The sequence below is a fragment of the Triturus cristatus genome, chromosome 2_1 (genome assembly GCF_964204655.1).
Source record: "Triturus cristatus chromosome 2_1, aTriCri1.1, whole genome shotgun sequence".
In the NCBI taxonomy this organism is placed as follows: domain Eukaryota; kingdom Metazoa; phylum Chordata; class Amphibia; order Caudata; family Salamandridae; genus Triturus; species Triturus cristatus.
Genome location: NC_140581.1, coordinates 1193394594 through 1193416961, shown reverse-complemented (window position 1 = coordinate 1193416961; position 22368 = coordinate 1193394594). Strand labels below are relative to the sequence as shown.

Below are 22368 nucleotides of genomic sequence, written 5' to 3'. Positions count from 1 at the left end.
AAAGAAAGATATTTTCATAATTTTTACGGTGTAGAGTCGTTTTTGGAACGGATGCACGCATGGTTATTGTATGGGTATGTCGTATGCTTAGCACGGTGCCTGATTCCTGACCACTCGAGCCAAGCTACCACTGTGTATGTCTGGAGAGACCCCGTTACCACCACCCTTCCCGGTGTGGGAGTGGAGTATTTCTAACATAATTGGTGTTCAGTGGTGGGATCGAGCTGTGCCTACGTATACTCAACAATAACTGTGGGTAGTCCATAGGCCTACACCGGGAGTTTTCTCAAAGCAGCCTTCCTAATTGTGAGTTTTTGTTTTTTCCAAATTTACTCTGGTGGTGGGAGGAGGTATTATATAAGGTACCCCCCTGCATAGTTACTGCAAATAACTGTCCTCTGACCTGAGTGGGCAAGATGGAGTTTGTACTGGAGAATTTAGAAACGTACACTGTGGCCCAACTCAGGGAGTTTTGTCAGCGGGAGGGGGTGTATTGTCCCCCAGGAGCAAAGAAGGGTGCACTCCAAACCAGCTTAAGGGCTTGGGGGGAGGCACGACGAGAAAGCAAGGCTGAGGAGGAGGACAGGGATAGAGAGCCCGACAGTGAGGGAGCTGGTTTGTACCAACCTGAGGTGGGGAACCTGTCAGCGGGGCCCAGGACACTTTCCAGGAAGGGCAGCAGTGCCTCTAGCGGTGGCTTGTCTGAAGTGGAGTTAACAGACCGGAGGGAGAAAAGACAGCTCACATGGGACTTAGCAAGGCTGGAGAAAGAGAAGGAGGAACAGAGGATGGCTCATGAGATAAGGCTGAAAGAGATAGATCTTCAGATCCTGAGAATCGGGGCACACCCTGTACCTAACGGTGGCAGCGAAGAACGAGAGTACACCAGGGAACCCAAACCCTACCTGCCAAAGGACATAGTAGCTAGCTATGGGGTGGGTGACGATATCGCCAAGTGGCTAGCGGCCTATGAGGTCTCGTTAAGGGCCCATGGGGTTCCAGAGAAGTACTGGGGAGGGGATTGTACAAGTACATGCCTCCAGCTGGTAGGGATGCATTATTGGCCCTCGAGGAGGATGAGCAGACCCACTACCCCACCATGAAACTGGCGCTCATAAGAAAGTTTGGACTAACACCCGAAAAGTACAGACAGAAGTTCAGGGGTAGTCACAAACTGGGCACACAGAATTGGGTGGACTTCCTGGACTATGCAAAGAAGGCACTAGAGGGTTGGATTCAGGGCAGTGAAGTGAGGAACTACGAGGGGTTGTTTGATCTAGTACTGAAGGAACACCTGCTCGAGAAATGTTTCCCTGAACTGCGTCAACACCTGGTGGATAGCAAGCTGACCAGTCCCCGGAAGCTTGCTGAGGAGGCGGACATTTGGGCTAGTACCCGGGTGTCCACAAGGGGGACTGGAGGGGATGCTCAAAAGGCCGGACAGGGCGCCCCTCAGAAGAAAGAGGGAGGGGAAAAGAAAAAGGAGTTCTCCAAAGGCCCCCAAAATAACTTCCAAGGGAAGGGAACAGGATTCACCCCTAGGGCTAACCCACCCAGAAACCCTAATCCTGGCCAGAGTCAGCAGCCAAGGGTTGTCCATTGCTACGAGTGCGGTGGCGTTGGACACTATAAGGGAGATCTGAAGTGCCTGAAACGACCACCCCCTCCCATTGGAGGAAAGACCCCCGGAGTAGCTAGTGCAGTGCTCGGGGAGGAGATGCCCTTAACTAAGGGAAGGGAGTGAGCGGGTGTCACTTTAGTGTCCCTGGGAGAACGGGAGATGGTTCCTAAGATCCAGGTGCCCGCAAATACCGTAAAGTATGGGCAGTGGGTCACCATCAACGGCCAAAGAGGGGAGGCTCTGAGAGACACAGGAGCCAGTATGACTATGGTACGTAGTCAACTGGTGTCTCCAGAGCAGGTAATTCCCGATGTACTCCACCCAGCCGCGATGGCTGACGGCAGAACAGGCCACTATCCAGTGGCCGAGGTTCCCTTTGAATGGGGGGGGTTGCAGGTTCACTTCGAGTTGCCGTAAGCCCTGCCGTGCCAGTCGATTGTCTACTGGGGAATGACATGGAGCACAATGCTTGGAAGGAGGTGGAATACCGGACTCATACTGAGATGCTGGGTACACCTGACTGGGCCTGTGTGAGCACAGGGTCCGCGACTACCCGGAGAGGGAGTTCGTTTCGGCTGGAGCCTGGAACAAAGGCCCAGCCAGCTGCCAGTCAAGGGAAGAACCGAGGACAGGAGGAGCCTGCCTCGGCGTCCACACCCCGTAGGACGGATAGGCCACCGGAGGTGGTGGACCAGGAGTCTGCGGTGGGGGACGTTACCAAACTGGAGGACCTACCCATCCCGGCCGAGTGGCACGTGGAGGGAGGCCCGTCCAGGGAGGAATTCTGCCAGGGCCAGAGGGAGTGCCCTACCCTTGAGGGGCTAAGGCGTCAGGCCCAAGCCCAGGCAGCAGGGAACGTTGAAGGGAACTACAGTGTTTACTGGGAGGATGGCCTCCTCTACAGTGAACCCAAGGCACCCCTACACGGATCGTCACGAGCCTTGGTAGTCCCTCAACGTTATCGAGCCTTCCTTCTGGAGTTGGCTCACGAGATCCCATTGGCAGGACACCTGGGGCAAGACAAGACCTTCGCCCGTCTTGTCCCACACTTTTATTGGCCTCAGATGAAAGTGTCGTCCGATACCTACTGCCGGACATGTGTGTCTTGCCAAGCCAGTGGGAAAACAGGGGTGAAGCTGAAAGCTCCCCTGGAACCACTTCCTGTCGTTAGCACCCCCTTTGAAAGGGTGGGCATCGACATTGTGGGTCCGTTAGATCCGCCAACGTCAGCTGGTCACAGGTTTATCCTGGTTCTGGTGGATCATGCCACACGGTACCCAGAGGCAATACCTCTGAGGACCATAACAGCACCTGTTGTGGCTAGGGCCCTGATGGGAATCTTTACCCGAGTGGGTTTTCCCAAGGAAGTTGTGTCCGACAGGGGGACCAACTTCATGTCAGCGTACATGCGGGCGATGTGGAAGGAGTGTGGAGTGACCTACCGGTTCACAACTCCTTACCACTCCCAGACCAATGGTCTGGTGGAGAGGTTTAACAAAACCTTGAAGGGCATGATCAGAAGTCTGCCTGAAAGCCTGCGGAGGAAATGGGACGTCCTCCTACCCTGTCTACTCTTTTCTTACAGGGAAGTGCCACAGAAGGGAGTGGGCTTCAGCCCCTTCGAGCTTCTGTATGGGCACCCTGTACGTGGACCTCTCAACCTGGTGAGAGACGGATGGGAAAGAACTCCCAGAAAGATTCCCCAGGACGTGGTGAGCTACATGCTGGCCTTCCGGAGCCAAATGGCTAAGTTGTGGAAGCAAGCTTCTGACAACTTGGAAGCCAGCCAAGCAGTGATGAAGGCGTGGTATGACCACAACGCTCACCCGGTGGAGTTGGAGCCTGGCCAGAAGGTGTGGGTGATCGAACCAGGAGAGCTTAGCGCCCTCCAGGATCGCTGGTCAGGACCCTTTGAGGTGTTGGAGAAGAAGGGTAAGGCTACCTACTTGGTGGACCTGAAGACCCCTCGTCAGCCCCTGCGGGTGCTGCATGCCAACCGCCTCAAACCCCACCACGAGAGGCCCGAAGTCATCTTGATGATGGTGACTGACGGAGGAGAGGACGTGGAAAGCAAGCCTCTCCCTGATTTGTTTGCGTCTCAAGAGAAGGATGGGTCGGTGGAGGGAGTGATTCTCTCCCCATCTCTAACTCCTGAACAGCGGGAGGACTGCCGCCAGGTCCTGGGGCAGTACTCTTCGTTGTTCTCCCTTGTCCCGGGTAGGACTCACCTGTGCGTCCATGACGTGGACACAGGAGACAGCCCACCTGTGAAGTCCAAGATCTACCGGATGTCAGACAAGGTGAAGGCCAGCATTCACAGTGAAGTCACTAAGATGCTGGAGCTAGGAGTGATCGAACCTTCTAGCAGCCCCTGGTCCAGTCCGGTGGTACTAGTGCCAAAAGCTGCACCACCGGGTGCCCAACCGGAACTGAGGTTCTGTGTGAACTACCGGGGACTGAATTCAGTGACCAAAACTGATGCTCATCCGATCCCTAGGGCGGATGAATTGATTGACCGGCTGGGAGCTGCCCAATATCTAAGTACCTTTGACCTTACTTCTGGGTACTGGCAGATCTCTTTGACTGATGGAGCAAGGGAAAGGTCAGCCTTCTCCACGCCCAATGGCCACTACCAGTTCTGTGTGATGCCCTTTGGGCTCAAGAACGCACCTGCCACGTTTCAGCGCCTGGTAAACCAGATCCTCACCGGAATGGAGAGTTTCTCTGCTGCTTATCTGGATGACATAGCCGTCTTCAGTAACAGCTGGGAGGATCACTTGCGTCACCTGCAAGCTGTTCTCCAGGCCCTGAGACAAGCTGGATTGACGATCAAGGCCAGCAAGTGCCAGATCGGGCAGGGGTCGGTGGTGTACCTTGGACACTTGGTGGGTAGGGGAGCGGTGCAACCCCTCCAGGCGAAGATCGAGGCTATCATGGCCTGGGAACCCTCCAAGACACAGACTGAGGTCCGAGCTTTTCTGGGCCTCACGGGATACTACCGCCGCTTCGTGAAGGGATACGGTACCATTGTGGCCCCCCTCACAGAGCTCACGTCCAAGAAACAACCTCGACGGGTAGTCTGGACGGAGGCTTGTCAGCAGGCCTTTGTGAGACTGAAGAAAGCCATGTGCGAGGCCCCGGTCTTAAGGGCCCCAGACTTTTCCAAGGAGTTCATTGTCCAGACGGATGCATCAGAACATGGCATTGGGGCAGTGTTATCGCAACTCAATGAAGAGGGTCTGGATCAACCCGTGGTGTTCCTATCCCGGAGACTACTTCCCAGGGAACAGAAGTGGAGTGCAATAGAGCGTGAAGCCTTTGCAGTGGTATGGGCTCTGAAGAAGTTGCGGCCATACCTGTTTGGCTCGCACTTCCTGGTTCAGACCGACCACAGACCCCTTCGTTGGCTGATGCAGATGAAGGGGGAGAATCCCAAGTTGTTGAGGTGGTCTATTTCCCTACAGGGAATGGACTTTCAGGTGGAACATCGGCCTGGAGTGGACCACGCCAATGCAGACGGTCTCTCAAGGTATTTCCGCCTTAGTGAGGAGAACTCCCAAGGGGTTGGGTAGCTCTCCCCACTTTCAGCTGGGGGGGACGCGTGTTAGACCTGTCAGCTCCATTATTTATTTTGTCCCACTTTTGCCTCAAGCCCTGTTAGTATTTTTCCTTTTTGGGAACCACCAGACTTTTTAGTATTGATGCAGATTCAGGGAGCCATTTTATCTACCCCTGGAACTTCTGTCTGAGGGCCTGGAGCACAAAATGGTGGCCACCTGTGACATCACCAGCACCCACTGGAACCTACTAGAACCTTCTGCAACATTCTGGAGCCCTGTGACAGTTGGAGGCGGTTTAGAATGTTGGGAAGCTAAGACAGAGAGTTGGCAGTTGGAGCTGGCAGTTGGCACCTGACTGGTGAAGAGAGAGCAGCAGAAACCTGAAGGAGGAAGGAGTGAGGCAGCAGGGGTGGAAACTTGTGCCTGGAGTGGGGTCCATAAACCCACCCTTGATACTAGTCCCTACTGACTGAGCCCAGCCTGGAGCCCTGTGTGGGAAGAAGCAAGAAAAACCATCTTAAGGACCTGGACAGCAGGAACAGGCCTTAGAAGCAAAGAACAGCAAAGTCCTGACCTGATTATTGGTTTTCCTGGAGACCGACGTCGAGAAGCCTAGAGACCCGGAGCCCGAGGTGGAGAAGCGGCGCTGACTGGAAAAGCAGACGTCGTACCCGGAGCCGCCAGAGGTCGAGAGAGGTCGAGAGAGGGCACCGACGGAGGTCGTAGAGAGTACCAGAGGTCGAGGAGGAAGTCACCCGAGGTCGAGTGAGCGGCGTCGACGGGGGAGTGAAGTCCGCCCTCCGGAGTCGCCGGAGACCGAGGTGAAGCGTGCCGGAGGTCGGGAGTGGAGATCGCACTCCGGAGCCGCCGGAAGTCGACATCGAGCCAAGGCCGGCCGACGTCATCGAACCTGAGGTCGCCATCGGACCGGAGCCGCCCGAAGTCGACATCGAGCCAAGACTGCCCGACGTCATCGAATCGGAGGTCGAGATCGAGCCGAGGCCGCCGACATCGATCCGGAACCGCCTACCGGCGTCGTCAAGAACTGACATTGTGCCGAGGTCGCCGACATCGAACCGGAACCGCCTCACGGCGTCGACACGACTCCAGCGGCGTCGGAGCTTCAGAAAAAGGGCAGTAAGTGGAATAGAGGGCGCCTAAGGCCCTGTGGAATCCTGAGAGACTACCCTAGGGGCTAGAGAGGTGCTGGAACCAGCTGGATTGTGCCAGGGGTGAGCTGAGACTAATTCGGAGGGGTTGTGTAGAGTGAGAGAGCCAGGTCTTTAGTATTCCCCCCTTGATCTACCTCAGTTTAGGCCTCAGCCTTGTCCAAGCCAGGGAGTAGACACCCTCAAGCCATCCACCTAACCCCAAGCTGTGCCTGGGCCAAATCAGCCCATAGTAATCTCAAATGTGATCTGATTCTATAAGTGTCACTGTCAGCTTTTAATTATTTATTGAGAGCACTGTATTTATTGTATTTAACTTATTTATTGCTTCACTGTATTTATTGTTCCACAGTATTTATTGTCGCACAATATTTATTGGTTTGCAGTATTTATTGCCTCAGAATATTTAATTGCCTGTATGTAATGCACTTATATTTATGCCTTTATTATTTATGATCACCCCTATCTATTGAATCATTAAGACAGTATTTATTTGACCTGCACTATTCAGAAAGCCTTGTAGATTGTGATTGTGTTATTATTTATTTAATCAGCAACTAAGAGAAAAAGAAGATAAAGAAAGATATTTTCATAATTTTTACGGTGTAGAGTCGTTTTTGGAACGGATGCACGCATGGTTATAGTATGGGTATGTCGTATGCTTAGCACGGTGCCTGATTCCTGACCACTCGAGCCAAGCTACCACTGTGTATGTCTGGAGAGACCCCGTTACCACCACCCTTCCCGGTGTGGGAGTGGAGTATTTCTAACAGACACCATAGTCAAACTCCAAGCACAAACAACTCCAGCCAATAATTATATAATCCACAGATATTTCTAAGGATTGTCAGTTTGCCTGCCCTTTTAATCTCAAAATTTATTTTTGGGCGGCTCGCTTAATGAATTATCGAGTTTCTTCTGTTGGAGACCAGAGCCTTCATTCATGTTATCAATGATTCCAAATATATTACTTTATACAAGGAGAAACCTAGGCCATTTGGTTTGATAACTTCAGATTTTTTAGGTCAGTTCTAGTACCTATCTCCTTAGAAAACGTTGAATGCCTTGGAATAGCTATGCACTTGTGTTTGAAAAGGCATTATAACCCCAAGGCATTTACTTAGGTGGAGTCCTGTTTAGATCACTGAACCAACTTTCAAGAGGATTCTGGCATTAAAAGGAAGCAAACAAAATATCATGGGCTCAAAGAACATTTTTTACTTGGCCATTAGCCAAGTCAAAGCGTGAAGAATAGCTTTACTGGCTTCTGGGAGATCAGAGAGTACAGTATTTCCTCTGTTCTTGGAGGTCAGAATGGCTTAATTTTTAACATAATGCAATAAGAACCAATGCTGGTTGTGAAGTTTGATCTTTAATACAAACAGTTTAAACAAAAATGTCTTCACATCATAGCACATCCAAACTTTCAATGTAAACCATAATTTTGTGTGGCTGGAATTTTTAAAAAAAGACACAGATCAGAAAATATTTATTATCACCAGACATATTAGAACGGTTATGCCAGAGGCAAAAATAAATTACAGCAGTCCAGTCTTCCAGAGGCGCTAAGGCTTTCAAAACATTTTCTCCGGGAAGAAGGCTAAAAGACATTTTACCCATAAGTGAAGCATCTGGTCTCATGTTAGGGAGACTTTTTGTGCACTTATTATGAGCCTGGTATCTTTGCATAGAGGAAAATCAAGCTTGGGTTAAACCTAAACTAAAAACCCCCAGTGTACAAGGATTATAGTTATTTGCACAGTTATGAACTACACAGAACAAAGTAAATATATTAAATAGTCTCTTATGACATGCAAACATTTCTACGCTGATAAAGCTAGTGTGTAAGTCATACAAACCTTATGGCATTTTTCACAGCCCACGCTTCAAACAGAACAAGCTGCTGAATATATTAACAGAGGATGTTTGCGTTCTGTACTAGTGTGACTTCAAACTTTCTTTCAGGTTAATGAAAAAGATTCATTCAGTTTCTATAGAAATCCTTCCTTTCCCATAAGTTAAAAATGATTCATGAAGTCTGTTTAACTTTCCTTAGCTATCGTTCAGCCTCACTTAGAAGATGATTTTTGTTTTATCTAGAAGTCGGACTCATCAAGGAGGAAATAATGTATTTAAACATGGTTTAATCTTTTATTTTACTAGTTTCAAACATCACCCCCCTCCTCCGCCTGGATATTTTTTGTTTGGGTGGGTGGAGTCGTTGGAAGGATTTTGGTTTTCAAGTTCATTAAAGCATTTGTGACTGTCAGAGAAGCTTAAAAGATTACAGGTTCAACTTTTTTAGCCATTTCTCATCCATACAAGATTATTTTAGATCTAGAAGTCTCTGACTCATCAATGAGGCAATAATGTACTAAAAAAGTTTATTTTACTAATTTCAAAACACCTATAATTCTTGGGGGCGAATCAGGTTTTCCAAGTTTATTAAAGCTTTCAGGGCTGTTGGAGCAGCTTAAAAGACTATTTGTTCCAGAATGGTGGGGGTTGAAATGTTCCTTTAATTCTATACAGCTGGTCAACTAGTGGAAATCGAGATGAACAAATAATATTTACACACATAATATGACCCTCCAACACTTTAATAAATTGTTGGCTTGCCCGATTTGAAAGAGTCATGGGACAACTACACATTATTTCAATATCTATACTGCCCTCCTAATCAATATATGTGTAGCACGATATTAAACTTCAGGGGAAAACAACACCCTTTGTATACATATATGTTAGTCATAAACTCCTTCAGGAATCTGAATGGGATATGCAATTGTTGTCTTCCCCAATATTTAAATTGTTATAGACTGGCTTTATTTGGTGGAGCTACAACTCTTGTTATTAAAGCCAAACCTTTGAAAGTATAATATAATCTCAAAACTGCTGGTTGTGAAAATTTCTATTCTCAATGCAATTTATGGACATTACCTGTGCCTTGACAAGATTTGTAATGGTTTTACATTTTGGTGTGTATTTAATAGAAGGCATTCTATAGTGTGTTGTATCTACTGTTTAAGAGACTTATGATTTATGAACTGAACTTTGTTTGCCAGCCGTTAAAAGCCTAGAAACTCATTAGTTCACCATTGCTAATTCTGGTGCGAACATATTCTCAAGGCACATTATTTGGATGGCTAGCTTTTTCCATAGTACAATGCTCTGAAACATTAATTTTTTTATAGAAATATGTTATTGCTTACTGCCACTCTTGGAAGAGTAGTTTCCCATGGAAAATTCTTAAGTTTTAATGTAAAATTTCAATCACATTACTTTTACCTTTTTTGTCACGTTAGTGGAACAGCACATTATGAGCTATGCACTGTTACCTGTTAATGAGGCTACAGCCGAAGGAAACCAGTACATGAAGCCCTCGCTATATTTAAGCTTAACCCCTTCCTTCACTTCAGAACTTTACAACCAAAGCTCAAGTACCTACAGCAATATTGTAACAAATAAAATAAATCCAACCTTATTTAACAAAATGTTAGCTCTGTAAACTGCTCAAATAAAATTTTAAAAGAAAGGCAACAATAACAGCCATGCATATCTAGCACACATTACTCGGACCGCTACAACTGACAAGATCTTATGAACAGCATTACACAAGAGTATGCAAGATACTACAGTACAACATTAACCAAAAGTGCACACTGGTAATGGCACACAAATAAATCTTACCTCATGGTTGTAATCTAGGATTCCTTTCAAGATTTTCTTTAAATTGCTGATCTGTTGGCAGATATAAAAAAGTCAAAAAGTATGTAATTACTTTTGTAATTATAACTTGTATTAATCACTGCTCCACATTTCAGTTACTGCAACAAACTGCTTTTTTGTTTGGGGAAGACTGCAGAAGTGAGACATCCCTCAACGCAAGAGTTTTTTCTTTTTCGTAAAGTGATATGAGGAGTCAAATCAAATCAAAATACGCTTTATTCGATTTAAAAAGCTTAAATCATAAAAGCACAATACACTAAAAGCAAAGATACATCAATTCATACAAGTAAATTTAACAACACATTAAAAACATCAGTTACACTTCGTACAGAAACTAATTGACGTACACAACCAAGTCATATATAAAAATTCATGAACATTTAAGAGAAGGAGGGGCCTTGCATGGTTTTCCTGTATCGAACCACCCCTTTCAAATAACTGGCTATGTGATCCATAAAAATGTCATCATCTAAAAATTGTAACTTGATGAAAACAGGACAACATTGTCTCGGTCCTAGCACTTTTAAAATAGGCAGAATCCATCTTTTCCTAATTGAAGTATAAAACTTGCAGAAAAAAATAATATGGATTGTAGACTGTGCAGATATATCGTCACAAGCGAAAGGGCATAGGGAGCATGACCATCCGTTTACCGTGGGGAATGTGACCATGTTGTGAAAATTGCCTAACGGAAGGCGAGTCAATAGCAGCCTGTCATAGGTTCCTGTTTTTATTAGGTAGGGTTGTATTCCCAGTTGCGTCAAGAGCAATTAGTTAGCTCTGACGGATGGTTTCATAATATTAGAGGAAAAACTAATCATCTCCAGATGGTTAATGCATAATAGCTTTAGTTCCCTCATTGTGACCGTGATCAGGCTGGCGGAATTAACAAAATACTCGGGCAACCTAAATCATTCATAAAAGTTTTTGACGTATGCAAGCCAGGGAATGCAATGTGCCTGTTGTAGGATCAGACAGTCATTTATCACGTCCCGATTGAGACCTGTTGCAGTCCCGGTCCAGACCTTATGCCATTATAAAACTGGCTGGATTTTAATGAGGTCGGACAGGTATGTCAGTCCCAATTTGGCGTGACAAATATACGTGGCTGTGCTCTTCGGAACGTCTAAAAGATATTTTAAAAACTTGTTCTCAACCTGCTGTAGGGGCTCTATATTAGCATAGCCTCATTTGCCAGCTCCATACATTGCAATTGAAATGCATTTGGTTTTATAAATAGTCAACAGGTCGTTAATGGGACGCTTTTCTACCTTCCTGGCGAAGTTTATCAGGGCTCCTATGGCTTTGCCAAATAACAGTTTTCCAGAATTAATGGCTTTGACCCATGATCCCCTTTTTTCAAAAACAATTCCCAGATATGAGAAATGATTAGCAAATTCAAGTTTGCTATGGTTTATGAAGGTGTCACAACACTTAACATTGTACTTGCTACATTTTATGGTAAATGTTTTGGAGATGTTTACGTTAAGGTCAAGACTTGACATATAGGAAACAAAGCTTGAGATGATTTTCTGCAGACCAATTGGTGTCCGAGATAAAAGAACAGCATCATCAGCCTATAACAATGCTCCTATTGTCCGCTTGCCAATGCTAGGTTAGTCCTGACATTGCCTCGATAAGGTGGCACCCAAGCTATTTATATAGAGGGTGAAAAGGAGGGGCGCAAGCCCTCACCCCTGCCTTACCCCCTTCCTAACCAGAAAAGTGTTTAATTTCACCTGTTTTCCCATAGCGGACCCTTGCCCGCGCATCTAAGTAAGACTGTTTTAAGAAATTAGTAAGTGGCAATTCCACCCCCATGGACTCAAGTATGTTCCACAATTTCTGGTGATTAACACAATCCACAAGGATCAATACTGCAGTGCCAAATGGATCCCTTTCATCAGGTTGCACACCAGCGGGTGTTCCCCGACGTTCACCTTGAATTGGCAAATGACCTGCTGAAATGGCTCTTCAATACAAATTAATTGTTCGATACGCCAGGCCCATGAAGCCAATGAGGCCAAGATGTTTATGACAAGGACAACTTCGCACACAAGGGGATCCTCACCTGGTTGAAGACACCAATGAACCCATTTGGACCATGCAGACTTGCAACTCTTTGTGGTTCCATCTGCCCAGGCTGTGTCCGACATACTTTCAGCCTCTTGTGAAAGCCCAAGTATTCACCAGTGTTCCCTGTAATCCGCACCGCCATGTGAGGTATCCTCCCATGCAGAATAAGCAGGTGATAGTTGCCCAGAGGATTCTGAAGGAGATCTGGTGTGTGGGGTAGAGGATTGGAGAATCCCAGGAAAGTTACAGAAGAACTGGAAACCAGACTTGAGATCTCCAATACGGAGTGATCAGGACCATAGCAGCCTGTTGACGTCGCACCTATCTCGAGAGGTGATTGATCATAGCAAATGGACGAAACCTGTACCCCTTCTCCGCCGACCAATTCTGTAGGAAAGTGTCCGCCGCCAGCGGGTCCTGCTTCCAACTGAAATATCTGGCCACTTGATGGTCCAGCCAAGAAGCAAAAAGGTCCACTGTGAACGGGCCCCAGCATTCCTCCAACTTCCTGAAGACCCTCAGGGCTAGTTGCCACAGGCTAATGTCCGACCATTCTCTTGAGCACCAGTCTGCTAACCTGTTGGAGGCTCCTGGGAGAGATTCTGCTGTCACCTACACATTTTGGACAGGCAAAAGGCCCACAACTATTTGGTCAGATTCACCAGGAGTTTTGATCTGGTAACCCCTAGATGACTGATGTATCGTACTGCCGAAAGGTTGTCCATTTTGAGAGGAACACAACAAGTCACCTTTTCCTTGCTCAAGCACTGGACAGCGAAGGAGCCCGCCATGAGCTCTAGACAATTTATGTGTAGTGACTGCTCTTCAGAGGACCATTTTCCGCCAGTAAATGAGTCCCCGCAGCCAGCGCCCCATCTAGACTTGCTGGAGTCAGACAATGACAAAATCCAGGTCCGTGATGAGAAAAAGGCATGCCCGTTCCAGGCTTCCATGAGCACCAATCGCCAACGCATTTTGTTCTAGACTTCCTCCATCAGTGTAACATGTTCTGAGTACTGGAGGCCCCTGCGGAGATGGGAGACGTTGAGCCGCTGCAGGGTCCTATAATGCAGTGGGCCCAGGAAGATAGCTTGGTTCGAGGAGGTTACGAGACCTACCACTTTTGCAATCTGTCGCAACGGGGTTGCGGGTCTGAACAGTGTCTTCCAGAGCTTCCGCCATATTTTTGCTATCTCCTGAGACGGGCGACTCCGTTTTGTCTGCGGAGTGGACCACAAACCCCAGAAAGGTGGTCTGTTTGGAAGAGACCAGAAGCAACTTCTCGTTGATGATAAACCCCAACTCCCAAACAGGTGAAAAGTTGTCAGCAGTTGTTGCAACAGTGTGACCAGACACTGGTCCATTAGAGTGAGATTGTCCAGATAGATAATAAGGTGATAACCCTGGGCCCTGAGATTCTCTATGACTGGTTTCAACACTTTGGTGAAGCACCAAGGGCCTGAAGAGAAACCGAAAGGTAAATTGCAGAACTCGTAAACCTGTTCTCGCCACCTCAAATGGAGGAATTGGAGGTGCAGGGGAAAAATGGAGGCCGTTAATTAAACCATCTAGTCGTGTGGTCTCAGAAGACAGCGCAAGAGGTGTATGCTCTCCATCTTAAAGTGGCAATACACTAGCCATCCACTGAACTCCCTGAGATTGAGTACAGGCTTCTAGCCCTCATCCTGCTTCTCCACCAGAAAGAGATTGCTGAGAAACCCACCCAGGTAAAGGTGAGGAAAATCACTTTCTTCCAAAGCAGATCCGCCACTTCCTGATCCATCAAGGTGGCCTGGTTCTCTGAAAAACCTAGCAGACATGGGTGCGAAGGCTGGACGGGAGAACAGTAAAATTCTATTTAGAAACCTTGTATGGTTTGAAGTATCCATGCATCGGAGGTAGTAGCCTTCCAACTGTACAAGAACAGAGCCAAATGACCTCACACCTTAAGTTGGGAAAAAGGGAGGCATTCACCTGTTTGGGCAGACTGGAATTATACCTCTGTGGTTACAGCTTCTGTCGGGAAAGAATTCCCCCAGAGCGGGACTGGTCCTGTCCTTTGCTTAAGCCTTTAGCCTGGGGGGAGCCTTGGGTGTAGTAACGGCCAGCCTAGCGCCCTTTTCACAGCCAGCCGCCACAAACATTCGAGGGTGGAAGATTTTCTTAATTGTCGAGAGATGTAAATGTGGCAACAAATTTGTCTAACTCTTTAATGAAAGGCTTCCCGAAAAGCTGCGCCTACCTTGGTCATGTCCAAATCCCTTAATTTGGGGTCCACTTTAGTTAAGAAGGGATCGGCGCCTCTCTGCCAATAAGGCACAATTAGCCCTCAGCAAGAAAATGACTGTGCGTTGCGCCCAACCAGATAGTGATTCTGGGGAGCTCGCCATACCAGAAGACTTGGCCTCCTCCACCAGCTCCAAAATGTTTGTATGGGGACCTATGGCATCCAATAACTTGTCCTGACAGGACCTAGAGGACCTGTCTATACACTTTTTGGGGTCTTGGATATACTTTTGGAGGAAAGTGGCCATTCTAGTATATAATTCTGGCATAAGGACCACCTAGCCAGCAAGGGAGGTGCGTGGACACTCCACTCTAACTTTTGGCACTAGGCAATGCCAGTATAAATTTGTTGTGCAGGATACAACTCCTTTTATCTCCTAGGCTAAATCCTCACTCGCTTGCTGGGCTGGGAGAGAGAGGTGAAAACACAGACAATACATGCATGCATGTCAGGTGAAATGGGAAAATTGCTTAAATTTGGAATCTGCCAACACCCTGAGGGGAATAACTGTGGCCCACAGGAGGTTTAGGTTCCAAGAGCACCCAACACGAACATGATATGCTGCTTTTCCCTCCACTATCCTCTGCAAAAGTAGTTCTCAGAAGATGTTGCAAGGTTGCAAAATAAGTCCAACTACATAAACGATCCTATATCGTACATGGTGGAGATCACATTGAACTCCTTGATGCATGAATTCACACCATACATGTTGTGCACTGAGGGGGAATATAGCACCTTAGAAACCGCTAAGGTGAAAACCATGAGAAAAGAGTAGGTGACATTTCAGTCCAGACTGGATGCTACAAACTGGAGACAGAATGCACACTATCCATGACAGTCCAGAGTGGGGGCAAGAATGATGACACATCAATAGGAAACTGGTGGCCATGGAGGACAGGAGGAGGCACAACAATTTAAGGTTTAAAGGCTAGAGCAAGCAGCCATGTTGACATTCACATCAATGTTACATCCCGATCTCCTGCAGGTTGAGTTGAAATCCCTGCTGGAGTTTCAGAGGGCCAACAGACCATGCTCCCACCAAGTACCTAGGCCCAATGTCCCCGAACCCTTCACGACATGCTTACTCTTACACTAGCAGGCTCAGCAGGTCATCTCTAGTGCCAAAATAAATAAAGGGCTATTTCTGTTTCACAAATAGAAGGCTTCAAACAAGAGACTGCTGTGAAACAAGGAATTCTTGGCTCTATGACCCCATCTCAAAAATGGGATATTAATTCTAGAAGGACGCCCTGAAACCAGCGCTTATGTTGATGATCACCGATAGAGCAGCTACCAGGGACTTGGATAGAGATATACCATGGTCTCTTGATATCGTAGTCTTTATGCATTCTATTGCTCTTTTCTTCGATATTGGTAGTGTCTTTGTGTGGGTGTGCGTTTTGCACTGTGTTGAGAGGGTATGCCTGGCTGTTTTGAGGTCATTCCTCTATGGGATCCTGCCTTAGAGGCTAAGAGTTGGGGGGTGAGTCAATACCCCAGCAAATGGAACTCTTGTGTGCTTCATTGAATGTTTTATGTTATTACTATTAACCTGGGGACCGATTGGCGGGGCATTGAATTACACGACTCTTCAAACCCCCAAATGGTGTCCTTATCTATGGAACTCACTGGAACTCCTCCCCCCTCTTCCGTTAAATCAGACACACTGCAGGAGGACTGGATGGAAAAAGATGCTCTGTGTGTGCAATAAAACTGTCACCCACCAACAAAATTGTGACATCCTTCCGAAAAAAGACGGTGCGGCTATCCTCTCAAGAAGCATGCTCCCACTTCACATTGGGAAGACTTGGAAGGACCCGGGAAGGAAATATATTTTTGTTAAACTTGTAGAAAAGGGGCTTCCATTTAGGCATCTGAAGGTGGAAAAGAAGGATTTCTGTGTTGACTATCTCGAGTCCTTTAGAAGACGGATAGGTTAAAGTTGATGACTGGGAGGAATAGAACAGTATCATGGACTCTGGGATAGAGGGACTGGGTTTTGGCAACACCAGGGACAGGTACATACTCTTTGATTTCACTGACAACCGTAGCTTGGTCCATTTGTGAATGCTGTCACACCCGAAAGATAGGAAAAACTCCTTCCCTCTTGTGCACATGGGAACTGTACGCACTGATTATTTCCAAACTTTGCTTGGAATACTACCCGATATAGTCTCTAGAGACATTCTGGATAGAGGCATTTCTGCCCAAACAATAGTTTTGCATCTCTACCTAGGTCTTGTATTTTCTCTGGTATAGCTCTGAAGGATGAATGATAGTCGATCAACATTGCCTGACATGAGACAGAAGAGGAGAAACCACCTGGAATATTTCTTGTATACTATCAAGAGTTGGTTAAGTTTAGCGCAGGCTCGTTGGTCACGGGGAAGGCATGACTGTGGGGGAAAACCTTTGAGATAACCAGTGCTACACAGGAGGTGGATCACAGAGGTGCAGGTATCTTTCAAGGCAAAACATATGGGACGTAATCCTAAAGTATAACTCCGTCCCGTCACCCTTCTTTGTTATATTCTTAAGTTAGGCCCATGTAGTGAAGCAGCTTATTTCTTACATTGTCCTCACAAATAACATTTTCAGCTGTGAACTTTTGCACATATTTGTATGCATGACAATGTTGGATTTGTTTCTCTGAAACTAAACTTGTTTCCACATCTAGCTTCGCACAACATTATCACAACGCTCTGAACACCATGTACAAGGCCTTGTTTCACACTATGTACAAATGTCATCACTTTCTTCCTCCACAGAGCGACAGGGCTATCTACATATCCATAACATCACTAAACTAAAAGCACATTGCAAGATTGCTTTCTATTATAAAAGATGAGCATCACAATAGATTGCAGAGGAAGCACTTCCACTGATAGAGGACCTTGCATGCTGAGAAATTACCAGGCAGTGTTCTGACATATCGTGGGGGGTGTCCAGTACATGACCAAGACGGGGTCCTTCACTCTACCCCATCTGGTAATAGGGTAGGTTCGTCCCTTAGGGGTATTCTGGCTTTACACCTACACACATTCTAGGTACACTTAGAGTAGGGTTCGCATCGTGAGAGTACGCTAGATTACAGCCTTGTTTTAATAAGCCTATACACCTTGTTTCTGCACCACAGTAGAACTATATCTTCGCTTTTTGTGCTTGTAATCATGTTTATCTGCTTCTGTCTACTAATCATTGCAGCACACGTATTTTATGCAAGAATAAAGATGGTTGAATAATTATTATTGGAAACGCCCCACTGTGTATTCTCCCTATATTTCTCTGAGAATAAGTGAGCACGAGTGACTGAGCAAAAGGTTCTGTTCAGTTTCCACGATGCCCGAGGGATGAGGGCGGTCATGTTCAGTGGTTGCCAGAAAACCATTCACTCCCTGATAGGTTAAGGGGGCTTACGGTGACACTGAGGTAGATGGTCTCTAAGCCAACCAATCCGGCGTCATTCTAGACACCAAGCACTTCGCTTTTGTTGTCCAAACAATGTGCAGATCCTACGGATTGGTAGGAACTACACAACATGATGCTGCCAACATTGGTTGGGTTCTTATTTAACAGTCAATCGTAGTAGGTCAGTCATGCTTTCTCAGAGACCCACAACTCACATTTAAACCGGAGATGTCAAAAATGGGAAGGGGAAACAAATCCGCCTCAGCCGAGTACGTATTCGCTATGTATTGGCTGTAGGTTTTTCAAGCTTGGTGCATACCTTATCTCTCTAAAAATTTAGTTAAATACTTCTCCTCTGACAATGACCGAACAAGCTGAAGACGATGAAGAGCAGGTAGCGGCCCAAAATATTTCGGAAAATTGCAAGCAGGTAGTTACCATGACATTATTACAACATGGCCTCCCGGCAACGGGTGGAGATGTTACCTTGTGGTTGAGGCATACGAAGCATTCAGAACAGAGGTATTCTATTCTTGGATTAAAGTCCCGCCCGCAGATGCACACACACGGTTATTTCATTAATACATTGAAGGTGAACCACCTGATGAGTATTTCCGAAACGTGGATTTAGAAGTCCTGTTAACTTACCAAGAGCACATTAATAGGTTTAAAGGCGCCCTACCCCATACCACAGAACACGTGAGACTTGGTCAAATCAGAGAAGGAGCGACCTGGGCGGTCTTAATCTTCATACACACCGCATCCCGACATTGTTGTTTTATCAGCAGCAGGAATGCGTACACTCTACAGAGATTTAGTAAAAATTTACAGAAATCTTATACAATACATAATGAGAACATTAACAGTTTAACCTGCAAGGGCTGCTCAGGGAACATAACAACATATGGCTATTAGAGGTATTAGCCCACATACACTGAACGCCGTTATGGGAAATATTTCCACCAGCAAGGAGGAAATTCCATTCTGGATAGCACAAAAAACAGCACAGCTTGAAGCTGTTTTTCCCCATATGGTTCCTCGGGAAAAACACAGAATACTGACAATTTGCTTGCAAATGGGAATGGCTCCCCCAATAGAGATTTGTCTTACTTGGGGTGCAATCTCCGCTGCCAAATATACCACAACACATGGTACCCCTTCAATAGCAGTCATACCAAATGTACTGAAACTGATTCAGAATGAGTAGGGGGCAGAGCCTGCCTTACATCTGGGGATGAAACTGATGGGCAAAATTGCCCAGGTATCAGCCACTATGTTGAGTGACATAAAAGGGGAGGCAGCAGCACTGGCTATACGCCAACGCCTGAGGGAATTCACTCCTGCACAGCAGAAGTGATAATTAACTAAGATTATCGAAGATACATGTGCTTCAGGTTGGCAGAGGTAATCTGGGAGCCAGATCTGGAAAACCAATAGTTAAGAGCAATTCTGAAAAGGATAACTCTGTAAGCACTCGATTCTTCAAAGAAGAAATGGGATAATAAATAAAAAAAATAAACAAAACAAAACAGTCACAGGGTTGGTCTCCTCAAAAGGAGCACACCGAGAGAAAATACAATTTGAGAAACCGTGACAATATTAGAAAGCCTGATACTGATACACGTTAGTCTTGATCCTTTCAGGAGTCATCCAAAAAACGTTCGGAGAGAGACTGGTGGTCACAGAGCAAGTCAAGCCTAAGAGGGAGACACATCGCACATCGAACTACATCATTAAACAAGAAGATAAACAAAAGACTTCTAAGCCTCAATTTAAAAAGAAAAAGGTAGCTGGATTAAAATTAGAAATGCCCAGGCTACTGAGGACTCTGCTTTTGAACGGGGAATGGGCAGTGACGATGCTGGACAGCGCAGCATAAGTCACAACAGATCGCCAGAACCTGATGGATTATCTGGGGGTAGTAGCGCTTAATGAGTAGATTACGGTTGAAACACCTGATACATGGTTAAGTGTCCCAGATTGTTTATACGAAATAACGCTCCAAATGGAGGGGGACATACCCAGGCAAGTAAAGGGAATCTTTTGGGAGAACTTGACATATGGTTATGATATTCTTTTGGCCGAAAAAGATTGGCCACCTGATTTCGTAATAGATTGCCCAATGGGGGAAAGAAGTTATTTTACCTTCTTTTTTTGACCTTGTGCCAAAAACAGTTTAAAATGCATGCGCCCAGGAGTGTGAGTTAGCATTAGCTCCTGCACTTTACAGCAATCATGTTGGGTGGGATGATGAGTCACCTCATCAGGACATCCCACCTAAATCAATTCCTCAACCACAGATACAATACCCAATTAAACATGAAGCAAAGAAACAGGTCAGGGAGATCCTAGATCAACTTGAATACCAGGGTGTGATAGAGAAATTGCACCTCACCTATGAATAATCTCTTGTTTCCCATAATGAAACCAGAAAATTCATATAGTCTGGTCTTAGATTATAGACATTTAAACGCATCCATGTGCACATTTGCAGTACAAAATGCACATTGTACTGCACTAATGAATAACATTGTGTGGAAAAAATACAAAACACCACAACATTGCAAATGGATTTTTCTGCCAACATATAGTGCGTGGGAGCAAATAATTGACAGCATATCTTGCGCTAGACCCAACGACAATTTTGTTGATTACCACAAGGGTATAAGAACAGCCCCGGACTGTTTTCAGCCAGGGTAACAGTTGTTATTTTTTTTTTTATTTACAATGTTTTGTACAGCGCGAACATGACTCTAGCGGGTATCAGAGCGCTTTTCATTTGAGGGCAGGCAGGATACAATTGTAAGAACAGACACTCCTCACATATGAGAGTAGCATGGTAAAACTAATATCTATGGTTGAACATCAAAGTAGTAGTCATACAGAGCATCATAATCATAGGCAGGTATATTAACAATAAGACAATGTGCTCTCCAAGGAACATAAGGTGATTATCTTAGGGCAAAAACTTGTTCATTAGAAGAGTTTTCACTTCTTTTTTGAAAGAGAAATTAGAAGAGATTCGGCGGACATCCGGTTGCAGAGAGTTCCATATCTTCGGGGCGATACCCGAGAATGCTCTGTAGCTCGTTCTCGTTGTAAAACATCTGTGGTTTCAGTAGCAGTGAGCTTGAATTTCGTGAAGATCTGCATTCCCTGATAACTCAAGCTTTTGTTCGAGAAGGTCTTCAAATGTAGGGCTTTATGAGTCATGCAAGCAGGCTTTAGCTCTATTTTTGCCTCGTACGGGAGCAATTTCAGATCTTTAGGGCTGGAGATATGTGATTATTTATTTGTGTACCGGATATCGATCTAGCAGCAGCAATAAGAGAGGCCCTTAGCTGGGCCAGATTGCATTTAGAAAGACCGCTTAGGGTGGAACTTCCGAAGTCCAATCTAGGCAACACAGGAGCTTGGACCGCCAGCTTAAATTCGTCCAGTGGTAGGAAGGGTTTAAGTTTCCTAAGAATACTCACCTGGTAATTAGCTCCTTTGGTGGCATTACTGATCTGATTCTGCATATTCAAGTGTTTGTCTAATGTAATTCCAAGGGATTTAGCGGAATCAATAATGTGAGGAGAACAGTTGAAGGTTGTTAAATGCTTTATCAAGAGGTCAACCTTGGGAGTGGGATTAGGAGGAGCGATGAGGAGGCATTCTGTTTTGAGATTTCTGAACATTGATGGTGAAGCCTAGGTCAATGGAGCTGGTCTATGGTATTTTGAGTGTATTGCTGGCACAGAGGAAGAGTGCTGGCTTTGATATGCCAGTCGTCGAAATACAGGAAGACATGGATAGTTTATCTACGTAAATGTGCTGCTACCACTGGTAGGCATTTGATGGATACTCGAGGTGCAGCAGTCACCCCGAATGGGAGGACTTGGAATTAGTAATGTTTGCCTGCTATCACAAATATGAGGAATTTGCGATGTATAGGAATGTGAAAGTATGTGTCCTTTAAGTCTAGGGCTGACAGAAAGTCGCTTTGCTGGAGAAGTGGGATCACATCTTGGAGAGTGACCATATGGAAATGCTCCGACAGAATGGAACGATTTAAGGGCTGTAGATCTAAGACTGGTCTTAAAGAACCATTCTTTTTGGGGATTAGAAGTACAGGGAGTGTACACTTGATCCCAGATGTTGAGGAGGGATGGGTTCTATAGCTCCTTTGATATGTACCTCCAATAGGTGTTAAATGTGTGGAAGGAGGTAAAAGGAAGTCATTGTTTGGTGTTGGGTGCGGCATGTAAATGTAAATGTAGTTGAGCTTATATAGCGCACAGCTACCCGCAGTGGGTTTCCCGGCGCTTGCTTAGGGAACCCGTCCTGGTATTCACGTGGGGATGCACAGTTTCCTCTACCTTTGGCATTGTTGTCACTACAGGAGAGTCTATAGTAACCTCAGGGAGAGGAGTTGTGACCCCGGCCACGTTGGTACGAGGTAGAGGCATCTGAAGAGGTGATTTTTAAACCTGCTCGATAGGTGGGGCAGGAAAAGGAGCCACGAGGACTAGGTGT

General features: G+C 46.0%; 1 protein-coding gene across 4 annotated transcripts in view; it reads right to left on the bottom strand.

Annotated features, from left to right (window-relative positions):
* HOOK3 (hook microtubule tethering protein 3) overlaps positions 1-22368 on the bottom strand; it is a 1476018-nt gene that overhangs the window by 1168640 nt on the left and 285010 nt on the right. For all 4 annotated transcript variants that reach the window (XM_085636641.1, XM_085636638.1, XM_085636639.1 and 1 more), the window contains exon 4: positions 10041-10091. Coding sequence is in view for 3 of the 4 variants with exons in the window: in XM_085636638.1 (XP_085492764.1) it covers positions 10041-10091 (51 nt within the window). In the remaining variant the exon portion in view is untranslated. The remainder of the gene's footprint in view (positions 1-10040; positions 10092-22368) is intronic.